At 47.9% G+C, this 19,943-nt stretch overlaps 1 protein-coding gene across 1 annotated transcript in view; it reads left to right on the top strand.

The window, feature by feature from the left end:
• The window catches only part of MUC16 (mucin 16, cell surface associated), a 215,135-nt gene that overhangs the window by 152,139 nt on the left and 43,053 nt on the right, over positions 1–19,943 (top strand). The window contains exons 38-65 of the mRNA XM_055237836.1: positions 537–709; positions 1,025–1,060; positions 1,319–1,384; positions 2,331–2,455; positions 2,709–2,776; positions 3,677–3,849; positions 4,174–4,209; positions 4,466–4,531; positions 5,806–5,930; positions 6,163–6,230; positions 6,843–7,015; positions 7,333–7,368; positions 7,629–7,694; positions 8,947–9,071; positions 9,259–9,326; positions 9,925–10,097; positions 10,425–10,460; positions 13,830–13,895; positions 14,878–15,002; positions 15,190–15,257; positions 15,778–15,950; positions 16,260–16,295; positions 16,556–16,621; positions 17,681–17,805; positions 17,993–18,060; positions 18,661–18,833; positions 19,163–19,198; positions 19,454–19,519. Of these exons, the coding sequence (XP_055093811.1) occupies positions 537–709; positions 1,025–1,060; positions 1,319–1,384; positions 2,331–2,455; positions 2,709–2,776; positions 3,677–3,849; positions 4,174–4,209; positions 4,466–4,531; positions 5,806–5,930; positions 6,163–6,230; positions 6,843–7,015; positions 7,333–7,368; positions 7,629–7,694; positions 8,947–9,071; positions 9,259–9,326; positions 9,925–10,097; positions 10,425–10,460; positions 13,830–13,895; positions 14,878–15,002; positions 15,190–15,257; positions 15,778–15,950; positions 16,260–16,295; positions 16,556–16,621; positions 17,681–17,805; positions 17,993–18,060; positions 18,661–18,833; positions 19,163–19,198; positions 19,454–19,519 (2,615 nt within the window). The remainder of the gene's footprint in view (positions 1–536; positions 710–1,024; positions 1,061–1,318; positions 1,385–2,330; positions 2,456–2,708; positions 2,777–3,676; positions 3,850–4,173; positions 4,210–4,465; positions 4,532–5,805; positions 5,931–6,162; positions 6,231–6,842; positions 7,016–7,332; positions 7,369–7,628; positions 7,695–8,946; positions 9,072–9,258; positions 9,327–9,924; positions 10,098–10,424; positions 10,461–13,829; positions 13,896–14,877; positions 15,003–15,189; positions 15,258–15,777; positions 15,951–16,259; positions 16,296–16,555; positions 16,622–17,680; positions 17,806–17,992; positions 18,061–18,660; positions 18,834–19,162; positions 19,199–19,453; positions 19,520–19,943) is intronic.

Raw genomic sequence — 19,943 nt, 5'->3', positions numbered from 1 at the left:
ATTTTACTTTATTTTATTTTATTTTATTTTATTTTATTTTATTTTATTATTTCATGTTGAAACGTAGTCTCACTGCACACCAGGCTGGTCTCAGCTCACTGCAACCTCCGCCTTCCATGTTCAAGTGATTCTTCTGCCTCAGCCTCCCGAGTAGCTGGGATTACAGGCACTCGCCACTATACCCAGCTAATTTTTATATTTTTTGTAGAGACAGGGTTTCACCATGTTGACCAGGCTAGTCTTGAACTCCTGACGTCAAGTGATCTGCCCGCCTTGGCCTCCCAAAGTGCTGGGATTACAGACATGAGGCACTGTGCCAAGTCACTTTGCACTTTTATAAAAATTCTTGTATTCATTACCCTGCTTGCAGTTCAAAGCAAGCCAGTAGTCGGTGCGTTCAGAGAATCTAAGTGTGATTTCTCACCTCTTTCCCAGGCTTCTCATTTCATCTGGTTCCTTGCTGTCCTTTCCTCAGCAATCTGAAAACCCTTCCTAGTTAATCTTTTGATTGCATTCCTTCCACCTACCTTCCCCAGGCCTGAGAAGAATGGGGCAGCCACTGGAGTGGATGCCATCTGCACCCACCGTCTTGACCCCAAAAGCCCTGGACTCAACAGAGAGCAGCTGTACTGGGAGCTGAGCCAGCTGACCAATGGCATCCAAGAGCTGGGCCTCTACACCCTGGACAGGAACAGTCTCTATGTCAATGGTGAGCAGACGTGTTGTGGTTGGAGCCTCTTCCTCCCTACTGGGCAGACTCTAATCTCTGGCTTGGGGGCCCACTCTCTGCCTGGCCATTGAAAATTCTGTTATGTGCTCTACATGGGATGACTAAGTTCTGGACTTCATGGTTTCTTGGTCATCGTGAACTGCATTCCCTCAGGGCACTCTTCTCTGTTGTGAGGACGCTGATAGGAAATCTTTAATGGTCCCTGTCCCATGGCGCCAGGATAGCCATGATCCCTATTGCGTCCCCCACATCTCCTTAATCCTTACACAATTTACTCCCTCCTTCTCTATGCAGGTTTCACCCATCGGAGCTCTGTGGCCCCCACCAGCAGTGAGTATTCAACTCATGTCCACATGCCCCTGATTCTACACCAAGCAAAGCAGGAGCTGCTCCTCCTCATAAACCCATAAGTCGTCCTCATGAGCAAAGGAGCTTGGAAGGCTGAAGTTATTGAAGCTCCCCTCTGCCCCAGCTCCAAAGACAGACCCAGCTCAAGCCCACATGCAGCAAACCTCATAATAGTCCCCTCTCTTGCCATTTCTGCCATGAGAGTGCTTTCTGCTTTCACTGATGAGGACTTTTCCTCAGCTCCTGGGACCTCCACAGTGGACCTTGGGACCTCAGGGACTCCATCCTCCCTCCCCAGCCCCACAAGTAAGTACCAGTCAATGACATCTCTATTACAGCATGCCTGATGAGTGTGAACATCTCTGCCATTTTCACTCAAATAAAGATGGAAAATTATAGTAAATCTGGTAATAGTGAGTGAACCAAAAATATTTGTTGGCCACCTACTGTGTACCAGACCCAAGGGATACAGCAAGGAAAACAAAACCAATAAAAATGTCTCTGCCCTCAGTGGGCTTTTTTATTCATGTGATGATGATAGTGGTGGTGGTGCTAGTTGTTGACGGTGATGATGACTGACAAAATGATCATGATGGTAATGCTGTTGGTGGTGGTAGTTGTGCTGCTGATGATGATGATGGTGATGACGATGATGATGATGATGATAGTGATACTGTTGATGATAATGGTGTTGATGTTGCTGACCATGAAGATAATGGATATGAGGATGATGTCAGTGACGGTTATGATGTTAGTGATGATGATGGTGGTGGTGGTGGTGCTGTTTATGATGATGATGATGAAACTGGTGATGTTGATGACAATAACAATGATGGTGATGAGGATGATGCCAGAGATGGTCATGGGGTTATGATGATAATAGTGATGTCTTGAGTGTGGTGATGATGATGTTTGTGGTGGTCATGGTGGGGATTATTATGGTGGTGGTGATAAACATAACGATTATGATTGTGACAATGATAGCAATGATGTTGATGGCAATAATAAAGATAACAGGTAACATCAGACAATATTGAGCACTGAATATGAACCAAGAGCTATGCTCAGCATCTAACTACTATTTTATATAATATCCTTTAAAAAATATATTCTGTCATTGAAGGCAAGGGAGGCATGGTAAATATTTATTTTGTCAGTCAATTTAAATACTGCCTATATTTAAAGATAAGTATATCACAAACTCCTATTTTCTCTCCTTTGACATAGTATTTATTTCCCCCTCCCACTACAGCAGCTGTTCCTCTCCTGGTGCCGTTCACCCTCAACTTCACCATCACCAATCTGCAGTATGGGGAGGACATGCGTCACCCTGGCTCCAGGAAGTTCAACACCACAGAGAGGGTCCTGCAGGGTCTGGTTAGTGCCCCGCCCTCCTCACTCTGCCCTGACCCAGATACTCAGTGCCTCCTACAACAACCAAGCCAGGGTAATGGGAGAAGAAGGTACCCACTTCGTCCTTGCCCCCAGAGATGCAAGACTCACCGACTGAGGCCGGCCACGCCCACTGAAGCTAGCCTCACCCACTAGGCCCTGCCTCACTCACCTTATTTCTGCACCCACACACAGGAACCTTAGCCCTCCTGCTCACCTCTCTCTCCCTCTTCCACAGCTCGGTCCCTTGTTCAAGAACTCCAGTGTCGGCCCTCTGTACTCTGGCTGCAGACTGACCTCTCTCAGGTGAGGCTAGAATAGCCAGCCTGGCTGCCCCAATTATTCTCACCCCAATAGACTTTGCACATCTTCCTTTATACACTTCCTAGGGATATCCTCACCAAAGGTGGAATTCAGGAGTCACTGGCTTCAGGACTAGTGTGTCTCCTGATAGTAACACCCCCACACCCCACCTCAACAGAGAGAATCTGCATTGTCCATCATCAGGATTGAGCCCCTACCCTGGTCCTCTGAATTCCCTCCTTTCCTTGCCCCTTCCTTTCATTTAGGTATTAAATTTTGTCCCCAGGGTTTCTCTCAAGACAATCATGCCTCATTTCCAGCTCTTCACTGGCCTCAAGTCTGGGATCTCCTGTCCCATGCCATAACAACGCAGGATTCACCTTGCACTTTTTTTTTTTTTTTTTTGAGACAGAGTTTCACTCTTGTTGCCCAGGCTGGAGTGCAATTGCACAATCTCGGCTCACCACAACCTCTGCCTCCCGAGTTTAAGCGATTCTCCTGCCTCAGCCTCCCGAGTAGCTGGGATTACAGGCATGGGCCACCACACCCGGCTAATTTTGTATTTTTAGTAGAGACAGGGTTTCTCCATGTTGGTCAGGCTGGTCTCGAACTCCTGACCGCAGGTGATCCACCTGCCTCGACCTCCCAAAGTGCTGGGATTACAGGCGTGAGCCACCGCGCCCAGCCTCACCTTGCACTTTTATCAAAACTGTTGTATTCATGACTCTGCTCACAGTCCCTAACAAGCCAGTAGTCTGTGCACTCAGGGAATCTAAGTGTGGCTTCTCACCTCTTTCCCAGGTTTCTCATTTGCTCTGGTCCCTTGCCGTCCTTCTCTCAGCAATCTCAAGACCCGTCCTGGGTAATCTTTTCATTGTCATTCTCCCCACCTACCTTCCCCAGGTCTGAGAAGGATGGGGCAGCCACTGGAGTGGATGCCATCTGCACCCGCCACCTTAACCCTCAAAGCCCTGGACTGGACAGGGAGCAGCTGTACTGGGAGCTGAGCCAGATGACCAATGGCATCAAAGAGCTGGGCCCCTACACCCTGGACCAGAACAGTCTCTATGTCAATGGTGAGTGGCTGTGATGTGGCTGAAGTCTCTTCCTCCTTGCTGAGCAGCCTCTAATCTCTAACTAGAGGTCACACTTCCTGCCTGGCAATTGAAAATTCTGTCATGTGTTTTACATGGGATGACTAAGATCTGGACTTCATAGTTTATCACCGTGGACTGTGTTCCCTCAGGGCATTCTTTGCTGATGTGAGGATGCTGATAGGAAATCTTCAAATGCCCCGTACCATGAAATTCATTCCTTTGCACCAGGGTAGCCTTGACCCCTATTTGGTTGCCAATGTCTCCTTAATCCTTACACACTCTCCTGCCCCCTTCTCTATGCAGGTTTCACCCATCGGAGCTCTGGGCCCACCACCAGCAGTGAGTATTCAACTCCTGTCCACATGCCCCTGATTCTACACCAAGCCGAACAGGAGCTACCCCTCCTCATAAACCCATAGGTCCTCTTTTTCACCAAAGGAGATAGGAGGGCAGCAGTTACTCAAGCTCTGCTCTGCCCCAGCTCCAAAGACTGACCCATCTCTAGCCACACAAGCAGCAGACCCCATAGTCTCCCCTCTTGCCATTTCTGTCATGAGAGTGCTTCCTGCTTTCACTGATGAGGACTTTTTCTCAGCTCCTTGGACTTCCACAGTGGACCTTGGAACCTCAGGGACTCCATCCCCCGTCCCCAGCCCCACAAGTAAGTACCAGTCAATGGCATCTCTGTTAGAGCATGCCTGATGTAAACATCTGTGCCATTTTCATTCAAATAAAGATAGAAAATCATAGTAAGTCTAGTGATAGTGAGTGAACAAAAAAATTAATTGTCCACATACAGTGTACCAGACCCTAGGGATACAGCAAGGAAAATAAAACCAGTAAAAACATCTCTGCCCTCAGTGAGCTTCTGTTTGTGTGATGATGATGATGATGATGATGGTGGTGGTGGTGGTGGTGGTTATGATATTAGTCATGATATGTTGAGTGGGATGATGATGATGGTGGTGGTGCTGTTTATGACCATTATGATGACGATGATGATAGTGACGCTGTTGGTGATAATGGTGGTGGTGGTGCTGACCATGGTGATGATGGACATGAGAATGTCAGTGACAGTTATGATGTTCGTGATGATGTGTTGAGTGTGATGATGATGATGGTGATGGTGGTTCTGTTTATTTATTTTTATTTTTTATTTTTTGGGGTGCTCTTTATGATGGTGATGATGAGACTGGTGATATTGATGAAAATGACAATGATGGTGATGAGGATGATGCCAGTGATGGTCGTGGGGTTATGATGATAATGACGATGTGTTGAGTGTGGTGATGATGATGTTTGTGGTGGTCATGCTTGGGATTATTATGGTGGTGGTGATGACAATAATGGTGATGGTGACAATGATAACAACAATGATGATGGCAATAAAAAAGATAACAGATAACATCAGACAATAGTAAGCTCTGAATATGCACCAAGAGCTACACTCAGCATCTAACTACTATTATAAAACATCCTTTAAAAAATAAATTATGTCGGGCAGGGTGTGGTGGCTCACATCTATAAGTTCAGCACTTTGGGAGGCCAAGGTGGGCGGATCACGAGGTCAAGAGATCAAGACCATCCTGGCCAACATGGCAAAACCCTGTCTCTACTAAAAATACAAAAATTAGCCGGGCGTGGTGGTGCACACCTGTAGTCCCAGCTACTTGGGAGGCTGAGGCAGGAGAATCGTTTGAACCCAGGAGGTGGAGATTGCAGTGAGCCTAGATTGTGCCACTGCACTCTAGCCTGATGACAGAGCGAGACTCTATCTAAAAAATAAATAAATAAATTCTGTCATTATAGGGAAGGGATGCACGGTAAATATTTAGTCATTCAATTTAAATGTTGCACATGTTTAAAGATAAGTCTGTTGCAAACTCCTATTTTCTCCACTTTGAACATAGTGTTTATTCCCCCCTCCCGCTACAGCTGCTGGCCCTCTCCTGATGCCATTCACCCTCAACTTCACCATCACCAACCTGCAGTATGAGGAGGACATGTACCACCCTGGATCTAGGAAGTTCAACAGCACAGAGAGGGTCCTGCAGGGTCTAGTTAGTACCCTGCCCTCTTCACTCTCCCCTGCCCCAGATACCGAGCCCCTCGTACAACATCCGTGCCAGGGCAATGGAAGAATGTCGCACCCACCTTGCCCTCATCCCCAGAGATGCAAGCCTCAGCCACTGAGGCCAGCCACGCCCACTGGTGCCTGCCCCACCCACCTCACTTTTGTCCCCATACAGGGACCTTAGCCCTCCTACTCATCTCTCTCTCCCTCTTCCACAGCTCGGTCCCTTGTTCAAGAACTCCAGTGTCGGCCCTCTGTACTCTGGCTGCAGACTGACCTCTCTCAGGTGAGGCTAGCTAGAATAGCCAGCCTGGCTGCCCTAATTATTCTCACCCCAATAGACTTTGCACATTTTCCTTTACACACTTCCTAGGGATATACTCACCAAAGGTGGAATTCAGGAGTCACTGGCTTCAGGACCAGTGTGTTTCCTGATAGTAACAACCCCACACCTTACCTCAACAGAGAGAATCTGTGTGGTCCATCATCAGGATTGAGCTCCTACCCTGATCATTCCTCTGAATTCCCTCCTTTCCCTCCGTCTCCCTTTCCTTTAGGTGTTAAATTCTGTCCCCAGGATTTCTCTCAAGACAATCATGCCTCATCCACGTGCTTTCATCCCCATTTCAAGGTCTTCACTGGTCTCAAGTCTGGGCTCTTTTTTCTCATGAGAATGCAAGTTTCACCCTTGCACTTTTATGAGAATTGTTGTATCCATGACTCTACTCACGGTCCCAAGCAAGCTGGTAGTCTGTGCATTCAGAGAATCTAAGTGTGGCTTCTCACCTCTTTCCCAGGTTTCTCATTTTCTCTTCTCCTTTGCTGTCCTTCCATCAGCAATCTCAAGACCTGTCCTAGGTAATCTTTTCATTGTCATTCCCCCAACTCCTTTCCCCAGGCCCAAGAAGGATGGGGCAGCAACTGGAATGGATGCTGTCTGCCTCTACCACCCTAATCCCAAAAGACCTGGGCTGGACAGAGAGCAGCTGTACCGGGAGCTGAGCCAGCTGACCCACAGCATCACTGAGCTGGGCCCCTACACCCTGGACAGGGACAGTCTCTATGTCAATGGTGAGCAGCTGTGATGTGGTTGGAGGCTCTTCCTCTCTGATGGGCAACCTCTACTCCCTGGCTTGAGGTCACAATCACTGCCTGGCCATTGAAAGCTTGACCATGTTGTCTATATTTGATAGTTGACGTCAGAATGCCATGGTTTCTTCTTTATGTTGGAGACTGGGTCTACCCTCAGGGTTTTCTTCCCTGATGTGAGGGTCCTGATAGAAAACCTCCAGCAGCCCCGGTTCCATTTCACCAGGGTAGCTCTGACCCCTATTTTGTTATCCACCTCTATCTTAACCTTACTCACGTTACTCCCTCTTTCTGTGCAGGTTTCACCCATCAGAACTCTGTGCCCACCACCAGTAGTGAGTATTCAACTGATAATCTCATGCCCCTGATTCTACACAAAGAAGAGCAGGAGCTGACCCTCCTCCTTATAAATCCATAGCTCCTCTTCTTAAGAGAAGGAGCCGGGAAGGCAGAAGTGATTCATCCTCCCTTCTGCCCCAGCTACAAACTGATCTAGGTCAAGCCCCATATGCATCAAGTTTCATAATAGTCTTACCTGCTGGCATTTCTGCCATGAGAGTACTTGCTTCTTTCACTGATGAGAGCTTCTTCTCAGCTCCTGGGACCTCCACAGTGTACCAGGCAACCACTGGGACTCCATCCTCCCTCCCCGGCCACACAGGTGAGCACCAGTCAGTCAATGATACCAGTCGATGGTGAGTGTCTGCATGTCTGTCATTTTCATGCAAATTAATATTAAAATCATAGCAAATCAAATCTAGTGTTGCTGATGCAACCAACACACTTTATTGAGCACCTGCTCCGTGCCAGGCCCGTGGAATATGGCAGGGGATACAAAAGAGATAAAAATGTCTTCCTTCAGAGAGCTTATATTCTTGTGATGATGAGGATGATAAAGGTGATGGTGATGATGGTTGTGGTGATGGAGATGATGATAATATGATGGAGATGACTATAAAGATGGTGATGCTGCTGATGATGTTGGTGATGGTCATGATGATTGTGGAGATGGTGAGGAAGATGATGGTGATAATGGTAGTGCTGGTTATAACAGGAATGATGATGTGATGGTGGTGATGTGATGATTGTGGTGATAGTGTTGATGTTTGAGATGACTGTGGTGATGATGATGAGAATAATGAAGATGATGACGATGATGATGATGATTGTGTTGGTGGTTATCCTGGTAATGATAATATTATGATGGTGCTGGTGGTAGTGATGCTGATTATGATCACTGTGGTGGTGATGGTGATGAGGATGGTGGTAGTGGTGGGGCTGATGTTGATGGTGATGAAAGTGTTGATTTCCATGGTAACAACTATGGTTATGTTGCTGACGAAGGTGGCAATAACAGAGGTAAAAAATAACATCTGACATTATTGAGCACTGAATCCACACCAAGCGCTATGTTCAGCATCTAATTACAATTATGTAATACACTTCTTTATGAAAAACTTCTGTCATTGTAGTCAAGAGAGGCATGAAAATCTTTTATTTTTCATTCACATTAAATGCTGTAGAATACGTTCAAAAATAAGTCTATTGCGGCCAGGTGCGGTAGCTCATGCCTGTAATCCCAGCACTTTGGGAGGCCGAGGCAAGCAGATCACAAGGTCAGGAAATCAAGATCATCCTGGCTAACATGGCGAAACCCCATCTCTACTAAAAATACAAAAAATTAGCCAGGCATGCTGGTACGCGCCTGTATACCCAGCTACTCGGGAGGCTGAGGCAGGAGAATCGCTTCAACCCGGGAGGCAGAGGTTGCAGTGTGCCGCTATTGCACCACTTCATTTCAGCCTGGGCTACAGAGCGAGACTTCTCTCAAAAAATAAAAAATAAATATATTGCAAACTGTTATATATTTCTCTACTTTTGAGCATAGTGTTTATTTCCCAACCCCTTTACAGCCCCTGTCCCTCTCTTGATGCCATTCACCCTCAACTTTACCATCACCAACCTGCATTATGAGGAAAACATGCAACATCCTGGTTCCAGGAAGTTCAACACCACGGAGAGGGTTCTGCAGGGTCTGGTAAGAGCTCCACCACCTTACCAATCCCGCTTATATCACCCACGCCAGGGCCATGGAAGATCTCACCCACCACTCCTAGGCCCCAGAGATGCAAGCCCCGCCTACTGATGCCGGCCTCTCCTACCTCATGTCTGACTCATCCCTACACCTCAGCTCACCCACTTACCTTCCCATGCTTCCTCCACAGCTCACGCCCTTGTTCAAGAACACCAGTGTTGGCCCTCTGTACTCTGGCTGCAGACTGACCTTGCTCAGGTGAGACCTTAGAATTTCCAGCTTGGCTTCCCCAGTTGTTCCCAGGCCCAAGGAGTTTGTTCAGCTTCCATCCTTCCCTACAAGAGGATGGCCACAGCACAGATAGAATTCAGGAGGCACTGGCTCCAGAGCCAATTTGTCTCCTGATTCTACCACCTCCCACATCAACTGACAAATTCTTTGGAGTCCATCAGCAGGATTGAGCCCTTACCCTCATCACCTCTCTAAATTCCCTCCACCTCCCTTTCTTCCAGTTGTTAAACTCTGTTCCCAGAATTTCTCTCCAAACAAACATGCCTCATCTGCTTGCTTTCACCCCTAACTCCTGTTCTTTTCCTATCTCAGGACTGAGCTCTTCTTTCCCCATTGCTGTGAGAATGCAGGCTGCACCTTGTGATTTCATGAAAATCCTTGCATCCATGACTCTGCTCACAGTCCCAGGCTGGCAGGGAGTCGAAGCGCTCAGGGAATCAAAGTGTGGCTTCTCTCACTTCTGTACCAGGCTTCTCAATTCCTCTGGTGCCTTCCACCCAGCAAGCTTCAGGACCCCTCCCTAGGCAATCCATTTATTGCCATTCCCCAATCTTACCCTCCCCAGACCTGAGAAGCATGGGGCAGCCACTGGAGTGGACACCATCTGTACCCACCGCGTTGATCCCATCGGACCTGGACTAGACAGAGAGCAGCTATACTGGGAGCTGAGCCAGCTGACCAACAGCATCACAGAGCTGGGCCCCTACACCCTGGACAGGGACAGTCTCTATGTCAATGGTGAGCAGCCGTGATGTGGTTGGAGGCTCTTCCTCCTAGCTGGGCAGACCCTACTCTCTGTCCTGAGGTCGCATGCCCTGTCTGACCATTGGGGGTATGAGGATGTGCTCTATATGTGATGATTGAGGTTTCAACTTCATAGTTTCATCTTCATCTTGCACGGATTTCACACTCAAGGTCTTCTTCCTCCATGTGAGGGTGCAGGTGAAGAATCACAATGACCATGCGTCATGAAACTTTCCTCATTGCACTAGGGTAACCCTGACCCCTATTTGGTCCGACCTCTCTTTAACCCTTACCCACTCTCCTCCCTCCCTCTCTCTGCAGGCTTCAACCGTCGGAGCTCTGTGCCAACCACCAGCAGTGAGTATTTTACTGATGTTCCAGTCTGCCCAATCCTACACCAAGCAGGGCAGGAGCTGACCTTACCTCTTATCCCCTTATGTCCTCTTCATGAGGGAAAAGGCTGGGAGGGCCAAATTATTCCCTTTCCCCTGTGCCCTAGCTCCATAAAGAGGCTCAGCTCAAACCTCAAATGCAGCAGGGCCCATAACAGTCTTACCTGCTGGCATTTCCGCCATGAGGGTGCTTGCTGCTTTCACTGATGAGAGCTTCTTGTTAGCTCCTGGGACCTCCACAGTGCACCTGGCAACCTCTGGGACTCCATCCTCCCTGCCCAGCCACACAGGTGAGCACTAGTCAGTCAATGATACCAGTCAATGGTGAGCGTCTGCATCTCTGCCATTTTCATGCAAATTAAGATGAAAAATAGCAAATCAAATCTAGTATTGCTGATGCAACCAACATAATTTATTGAGCACCTACTCTGTGCCAGGCCCATGGAATATGGCAGGGAATACAAAGGAGATAAAAATGTCTTCCTTCAGGCCGGGCGCGGTGGCTCATGCCTGTAGTCCCAGCACTTTGGGAGGCCGAGGCGGGCGGATCACAAGGTCAGATCGAGACCATCCTGGCTAACACAGTGAAACCCCATCTCTACTAAAAATACAAAAAATTAGCCAGGCGAGGTGGCATGCGCCTGTAGTCCCAGCTACTCGAGAGGCTGAGGCAGGAGACTGGCATGAACCCTGGGGGGCGGAGCCTGCAGTGAGCCGAGATCGCGCCACTGCACTCCAGCCTGGGCGACAGCGAGACTCCGTCTCAAAAAAAAAAAAAAGTCTTCCTTCAGAGAGCTTATATTCTTGTGATGATGAGGATGATAAGGGTGGCAGTGATGATGATGGTGGTGGAGATGGAAATGATGATTATATGATGGAGACGACTATAAAGATGGTGATGCTGCTGATGATGCTGGTGATGGTGATGGTGATGAAGATGATGGTGATAATGGTGGTGCTGGTTATAACAGGAATGATGATGTGATGGTGTTGATGTGATGATTGTGGTGATAGTGGTGATGTTTGAGATGATTGTGGTGATGATGATGATTGCCAATGATGATTGTGGTGTTGACAATGAGGATAATGAAGATGATGATGAAGATGATGATGATGATTGTGTTGGTGGTTATCCTGGTAATGATAATATTATGATGGTGCTGGTGGTAGTGAGGCTGATTATGATCACTGTGGTGGTGATGGTGATGAGGATGCTGGTAGTGGTGGTGCTGATGTTGATGGTGATGAAAGTGATGATGTCCATGGCGACAACTATGGTTATGTTGCTGACGAAGGTGGCAATAACAGAGGTAAAAAATAACATCTGGCATTATTGAGCACTAAATCTGCACCAAGCGCTGTGTTCACCATCTAATTACGATTATATAATATGCTTCTTTATGAAAAAACTTCTATCATTGTAGTCAAGAGAGGTATGAAAATCTTTTATTTTTTATCCACATTAAATGCTGTTGGCATATGTTCAAAAATAAGTCTACTGCAAACTGTTATATATTTCTCTACTTTTGAACATAGCGTTTTTTTCCCAACCTGTTTACAGCCCCTGGCCCTCTCCTAATACTATTCACCCTCAACTTTACCATCACCAACCTGCATTATGAGGAAAACATGCAACACCCTGGTTCCAGGAAGTTCAACACTACGGAGAGGGTTCTGCAGGGTCTGGTAAGAGCTCCACCACCTTACCAGTCCCGCTTATATCACCCACGCCAGGGCCATGGAAGATCTCACCCACCACTCCTTGGCCCCAGAGATGCAAGCCCTGCCTAGTGATGCCAGCCCCTCCTACCTCATGTCTGCCCCGTCCCTCCACCTCAGTCCACCCACTCACCTCCCTCCCCATCCCCCACAGCTCAAGCCCTTGTTCAACAGCACCAGTGTTGGCCCTCTGTACTCTGGCTGCAGACTGACCTTGCTCAGGTGAGACCTTAGAATTTCCAGCTTGGCTTCCCCAGTTGTTCCCAGGCCCAGAATTTGCTCACCTTCCTTCCTGCCCTACCACGGGATGGCCTTAGCAGAGATGGAATTCAGGAGGCATTGGCTCCAGAACCAATTTGTGTCTTGATTCTACCACCTCCCACATCACCTGACAAATTCTTCAGAGTCCCTCAGCAGGATTGAGCCCTTACCCTCATCACCTCTCTAAATTCCCTCCACCTTCCTTTCCTCCAGTTGTTAAACTCTGTTCCCAGAATTTCTCTCCAAACATGCCTCATCTGCTTGCTTTCACTCCTAATTCTTGTTCTTCCCCTGTCTCAGGACTGAGCTCTTCTTTCCCCATTGCTGTGAGAATGCAGGCTGCACCTTGTGATTTCATGAAAATCCTTGCGTCCATGACTCTGCTCACAGTCCCAGGCTGGCAGGGAGTCGAAGCACTCAGAGAATCAAAGTGTGGCTTCCCTCACTTCTGAACTGGCTTCTTAATTCCTCTGGCCCCTTCCTGTCCTTCACCCAGTAAGCTCAGAACCCCTCCCTAGGCAATCCATTTATTGCCATTCCCCACTCTTGCCCTCCCCAGACCTGAGAAGGATGGGGCAGCCACTGGAGTGGACACCATCTGTACCCACCGCCTTGATCCCACCGGTCCTGGACTGGACAAAGAGCGGCTATACTGGGAGCTAAGCCAGCTGACCAACAGCATCACAGAGCTGGGCCCCTACACCCTGGACAGGGACAGTCTCTATGTCAATGGTGAGCAGCCGTGAGGTGATTGGAGTCTCTTCCTCCTAGCTGAGTAGACTCTATTGTCTATCCTGAGGTCACATGCCCTGTCTGACCACTGAGGGTTTGAGGATGTGCTCTATATGTGATGACTGAAGTTTCAACTTCATAATTTCATCTTCATCTTGCACAGATTTCACCCTCAAGGCCTTCCTCCCCCATGTGAGGGTGCAGGTGAAGAATCACAATGACCATGCATCATGAAACTTTCCTCATTGCACTAGGGTAACCCTGATCCCTATTTGGTCCGACCTCTCCTAAACCCTTACCACTGTCCTCCCTCCTTCTCTCTGTAGGCTTCAACCATCGGAGCTCTGTGCCAACCACCAGCAGTGAGTATTTTACTGATGTTCCAGTCCCCCCAATCCTATACCAAGCAGGGCAGGAGCTGACCTTACCTCTTATCCCCTTATGTCCTCTTCATGAAGGAAAAGGCTGGGAGGGCACGAATTATTCCCTTTCCCCTGTGCCCTAGCTCCATAAAGAGGCTCAGCTCAAACCTCAAATGCAGCAGGGCCCATAATAGTCTTACCTGCTGGCATTTCCGCCATGAGGGTACTTGCTGCTTTCACTGATGAGAGCTTCTTGTTAGCTCCTGGGACCTCCACAGTGCACCTGGCAACCTCTGGGACTCCATCCTCCCTGCCCGGCCACACAGGTGAGCACCAGTCAATGATACCAGTAGATGGTGAGAGTCTGCATCTCTGTCATTTTCATGCAAATTAAGATGAAAAATCATAGCAAATCAAATCTAGTGTTGCTGATGCAACCAACACACTTTATTGAGCACCTACTCTGTGCCAGGCCCATGGAATATGGCAGGGAATACAAAAGAGATAAAAATGTCTTCCTTCGGAGAGCTTATATTCTTGTGATGATGAGGATGATAAGTGTAGCAGTGATGATGATGGTGGCAATGATGGAGATGATGATGATATGATGGAGATGACTATAAAGATGGTGATGCTGCTGATGATGTTGGTGATGGTGATGATGATTATGGAGATGGGGAGGAAGATGATGGTGATAATGGTGGTGCTGGTTATAACAGGAATGATGATGTGATGGTGGTGATGTGATGCTTGTGGTGATAGTGTTGATGTTTGAGATGATTGTGGTGATGATGATGATTGCCAATGATTGTGGTGTTGACAATGAGGATAATGAAGATGATGATGAAGATGATGATGATGATGATTGTGTTGGTGGTTATCCTGGTAATGATAATATTGTGATGGTGCTGGTGGTAGTGATGCTGATTATGATCACTGTGGTGGTGATGGTGATGAGGATGCTGGTAGTGGTGGTGCTGATGTTGATGGTGATGAAAGTGATGATTTCCATGGTGACAATTATTGTTATGTTGCTGACGAAGGTGGCAATAACAGAGGTAAAAAATAATATCTGACATTATTGAGCACTAAATCTGCACCAAGCGCTATGTTCACCATCTAATTACAATTATGTAATATGCTTCTTTATGAAAAACTTCTATCATTATAGTCAAGAGAGGCATGAAAATATTTTATTTTTTATCCACATTAAATGCTGTTGGCATATGTTCAAAAATAAGTCTATTGCAAACTGTTACATATTTCTCTACTTTTGAGCATAGTGTTTATTTCCCAACCCCTTTACAGCCCCTGGCCCTCTCCTGATACCATTCACCCTCAACTTTACCATCACCAACCTGCATTATGAGGAAAACATGCAACACCCTGGTTCCAGGAGGTTCAACACCACGGAGAGGGTTCTGCAGGGTCTGGTAAGAGCTCCACCACCTTACCAGTCCCGCTTATATCACCCACGCCAGGGCCATGGAAGATCTCACCCACCACTCCTAGGCCCCAGAGATGCAAGCCCCGCCTACTGATGCCGGCCTCTCCTACCTCATGTCTGACTCATCCCTACACCTCAGCTCACCCACTTACCTTCCCATGCTTCCTCCACAGCTCACGCCCTTGTTCAAGAACACCAGTGTTGGCCCTCTGTACTCTGGCTGCAGACTGACCTTGCTCAGGTGAGACCTTAGAATTTCCAGCCTGGCTTCCCCAGTTGTTCCCAGGCCCAAAGAGTTTGCTCACCTTCCTTCCTGCCCTACCCACATCAGCTGACAAATTCTTCGGAGTCCATCAGCAGGATTGATCCCTTACCCATCACCCCTCTAAATTCGCTCCACCACCCTTTCCTCCAGTCGTTAAACTCTGTTCCCAGAATTTCTCTCCAAACATGCCTCATCTACTTGCTTTCACCCCAATTCTTGTTCTTCCCCTGTCTCAGGACTGAACTCTTCTTTCCCCATTGCTGTGAGAATGCAGGCTGCACCTTGTGATTTCATGAAAATCCTTGCGTCCATGACTCTGCTCACAGTCCCAGGCTGGCAGGGAGTCGAAGCGCTCAGGGAATCAAAGTGTGGCTTCTCTCACTTCTGTACCAGGCTTCTCAATTACTCTGGCCCCTTCCTGTCCTTCACCCCGTAAGCTCAGAACCCTTCCCTAGGCAATCCACTTATTGCCATTCCCCACTCTTACCCTCCCCAGACCTGAGAAGCATGGGGCAGCTACTGGAGTGGACGCCATCTGCACCCACCGCTTTGATCCCACCGGTCCTGGACTGGACAGAGAGTGGCTATACTGGGAGCTGAGCCAGCTGACCAACAGCGTCACAGAGCTGGGCCCCTACACCCTGGACAGGGACAGTCTCTATGTCAATGGTGAGCAGCCGTGATGTGATTGGGGGCTCTTCCTCCTAGCTGGGCAGATGCTACTGTCTGTCCTGAGGTCACATTCCCTTTCTGACCATTGAGGGTTTGATGATATGCTCTATATGTGATGATTGATGTTTCAACTTCATGGTTTCATCTTCATCTTGCATGGATTTCCCCCATGTGAGGGTGCTTGTGAGGAATCTCAATGACCATGCTTCATGAAACTTTCTTCATTGCACTAGGGTAACCCTGACCTCTATTTGGTCTGACCTCTCCTTAACCCTTACCCTCTCTCCTCCCTCCCTCTCTCTGCAGGCTTCACCCATCGGAGCTCTGTGCCAACCACCAGCAGTGAGTATTTTACTGATGTTCCAGTCCCCGCAATCCTACACCAAGCAGGGCAGGAGCTGACCTTACCTCTTATCCCCTTATGTCCTCTTCATGAGGGAAAAGGCTTGGATGGCACAATTTATTTCCTTTCCCCTGTGTCCTAGCTTCATAGAGAGGCTCAGCTCAAACCTCAAATGCAGTGAGGCCCATAGTAGTTTTACTTGCTGGCATTTCCACCATGAGAGGGTTTGCTGCTTTCAGTAATGAGGGCTTCTTCTCAGTTCCTGGGCCCTCTGCAGTGCACCTGGAAACCTCTGGGACTCCAGCCTCCCTCCCTGGCCACACAGGTGAGCACCAGTCAATGGCACCTCTGTTAGATCATGCCTGAGCATGCCAACATCTCTGCCATTATTGACTCAAATAAAGATGGAAAGTCATGGTAAATCTAGTGATGGTAAGTCAACTCACAAACTTTAATGCCCAAGGATACAGCAGGGAACCGAAAAGAGATAAAGTAACTGCATTCAGAGAGCTTATATTTCCGTGATGATGATGATGAAGTGGGTGTTGGTGATGATAATGGTGATGACAGTGGTGATGATGATGATGACTGTGATGATGATGATAATGGTGATGCTGATGATAGTGGTGGTAATGAGAAGGACAAGAATAATGGTGGCGATGAGGATGATGGTGATGATGATGATAGTAGAAACAAAGAGAATAGATAATTTTTGGCAATATTGAGCACTGAATATGCATCAAGAGCTATGCTCAGTATTTACCTACTATTGTATGCTTTTTACAAAATTCTATCACTTTAAATGCTGCATATGGTTTTTTGTTTGTTTGTTTTGTTTTTTTGATATGGAATCTCACTCTGTCGCCAGGCTGGAGTGCAGTGGCACAATCTCAGCTCATTGCAACCTCCACCTCATGGGTTCAAGTGATTCTTGTGCCTCAACCTCGCGAATATCTGGGATTACAGACGTGCCACCACACCCAGCTAATTTTTGTATTTTTTTATTGTACTTTAAGTTTTAGGGTACATGTGCACAATGTGCAGGTTTGTTACATATGTATCCATGTGCCATGTTGGTGTGCTGCACCCATTAACTCGTCATTTAGCATTAGGTATATCTCCTAATGCTATCCTTCCCCCCTCCCCCCACCCCACAACAGTCCCCGGAGTGTGATGTTCTTTTTTTTTTAAGTAAAGATGGGGTTTAATCATGTTGGCCAGGATGGTCTTGATCTCCCAACCTCGTGATCCACCCGCCTAGGCCTCCCAAAGGGCTGAGATTATAGGCATGATAAATTCTGCATATGTTTAAAAGTTAAGCCCATTGCAATATCATATTTTTCCTACTTTTGAACATAGTGTTTACTTCCCACTCCCACTGCAGCCCCTGGCCCTCTCCTGGTGCCATTCACTCTCAACTTCACTATCACCAACCTACAATATGAGGAGGACATGCGTCGCCCTGGTTCCAGGAAGTTCAACACCACCGAGAGAGTACTGCAGGGTCTGGTGAGAGCCCCACCATTTTGCCAGTCCCACCTACATCACCTGTGCCAGGGCCACGGAAGATCTCACCCACCGCTCCTGGGTCCCAGAGATACAAGCCCAGCCCACTGATGCCAGCCCCTTCTACCTTATGTCTGCCGCACCCCTACACTTCAGCTCTCCCATTCACCTCCCTCTCCCTCCTCTGCAGCTCAAGCCCTTGTTCAAGAGCACCAGTGTTGGCCCTCTGTACTCTGGCTGCAGACTGACCTTGCTCAGGTGAGACCTTAGAGGAGCCAGCCCACCTTCTCCAATTGTTCCCAGTCCCAAGAAGTTTGCGCAACTTCCTTCCTACCCTCCCTGGGGGTGCCCTCAGCACTGGTGGAGTCCAGGAGGCAGTGGCTCCAGGACCAAGGTGTCCCCGATAGTAACATCTCTCCACTCAACAGTGATGCTGCAGAGCTCATCAGCAGGATAGGGCCCCTACCCTGGTCATCCCTCTAAATTCCCTCCTTTCCCACCGCCTCCCTTTCCTGCAGGTAATAAACTCTACAATCAGCATTTCTTTCTAACACAAACATGCCTCATCCACTTGCTTTGATCCCCAATTCCAGCTCTTCACCTGTCTCAAGTCTGAGCTCTCCTGTCCCCATCCCCTGAGCATAGAGGATCTACTTTATAATGTTACAGATATTTTTGTGTCCATGATTCTACTCACAGACCCAGGCTGGCTGGGAGTTGGTGCACTCACAGAATCTACGTGTAGCTTCACACCTCTGTACCATTTCCTCTGGCCCCTGCCTGTCCTTCCCTCAGGAATCTCAGGACCTCTTCCTAGGCAATCCATTTATTGTCATTCCCCTCACTTATCCTCCTCAGGCCTGAGAAACATGGGGCAGCCACCCGTGTGGACGCCATCTGCACTCACCGCCTTGACCCCCCAAAGCCTGCGCTGGACAGAGAGCAGCTATACTGGGAGCTGAGCAAACTGACCCATGGCGTCACCGAGCTGGGCCCCTATCTTTTGGACAGAGGCAGTCTCTATGTCAATGGTGAGTGCCTGTGATGTGGTTGCAGGCTTTTCCTTCTTGATGAGTGGCCTCTACTCTCTGGCTTGAGGTCACACTTCCTACCTGACTATTGTAGGCACAGCCATTTTGTCTTTTTGTGATTGCTGACATCTAAACTTCCGGGTTTCTTCTTCATCTTGCACTGAGCTGTATCTTCAGGGTCTCCTTCCCTGATGTGAGGGTGGTAATAGAGAATTTCCAATGGCCTTTGTTCCATGAAACTCCTTCCATTGCACCAGGGTACCCTGACCCCTATTTGGTCACCCACTTTTGACTCTTATTCACTATTCTTCCTCTCTCTCTCTCTGCAGGTTTCACCCATCGGAACTTTGTTCCCATCACCAGCAGTGAGTATTCAACTGATATTCCAGTGCCCCCAATCCTACATTAAGCAGGGCAAGACCTGAACCCACTTCATATGCCCTTATGTTATTTTCATGAGCAAAGGAGCTGGATGGGTACAAGTTATTCCCTTTACCCTGTGCCCCAGGGAGAGACCCAGCTCCAACCCCACATACAGCAAGGCCCATAAATAGTCTTACATACTGGCATTTCTGCCATGAGAGAGCTTGCTGCTTTCACTGATGAGGTCTTTCCCTCAGCTCCTGGGACCTCCACAGTACACCTAGGAGCCTCTGAAACTCCATCCTCCCTACCTAGACCCATAGGTAAGTACCAGTCAAAGGCACCTCTGTTAGAGCATGACTGATGAGCAGCAACATGTCTGCCATTATTTACTCAAATAAATGTAAAAATCATAGTAAATCTAGTGATGATGCATCAACCTACAAATGTTACTGAGTACCTCCTCTGTGCCAGACCCTGGGGATACAGCAGGTATACAAAGCAGATAAAAATCTCTGCCATCAGAAGTGTATATTCTTGTGGTGATAACTGTGGGGGGTGGTGATGATGATAGTGGTGGTGGTTTTGATGATGATGGTGATGCTTATGGTAGCAATGATGATAATGATGATGAAGGTGGCGAGGATGATGACAATGGTGGGGGTTATGATGATAATGATGATGTGTTGAGTGTGATAAATGATAATGCTGGTGGTCATGATGGAGATGATCATGATGGTGATCATG

The sequence above is a fragment of the Symphalangus syndactylus genome, chromosome 13 (genome assembly GCF_028878055.3).
Source record: "Symphalangus syndactylus isolate Jambi chromosome 13, NHGRI_mSymSyn1-v2.1_pri, whole genome shotgun sequence".
Classification (NCBI taxonomy): Eukaryota; Metazoa; Chordata; class Mammalia; order Primates; family Hylobatidae; genus Symphalangus; species Symphalangus syndactylus.
Note: the sequence above shows the minus strand (reverse complement) of the source record. Positions and strands in the feature narration are given on the sequence as shown.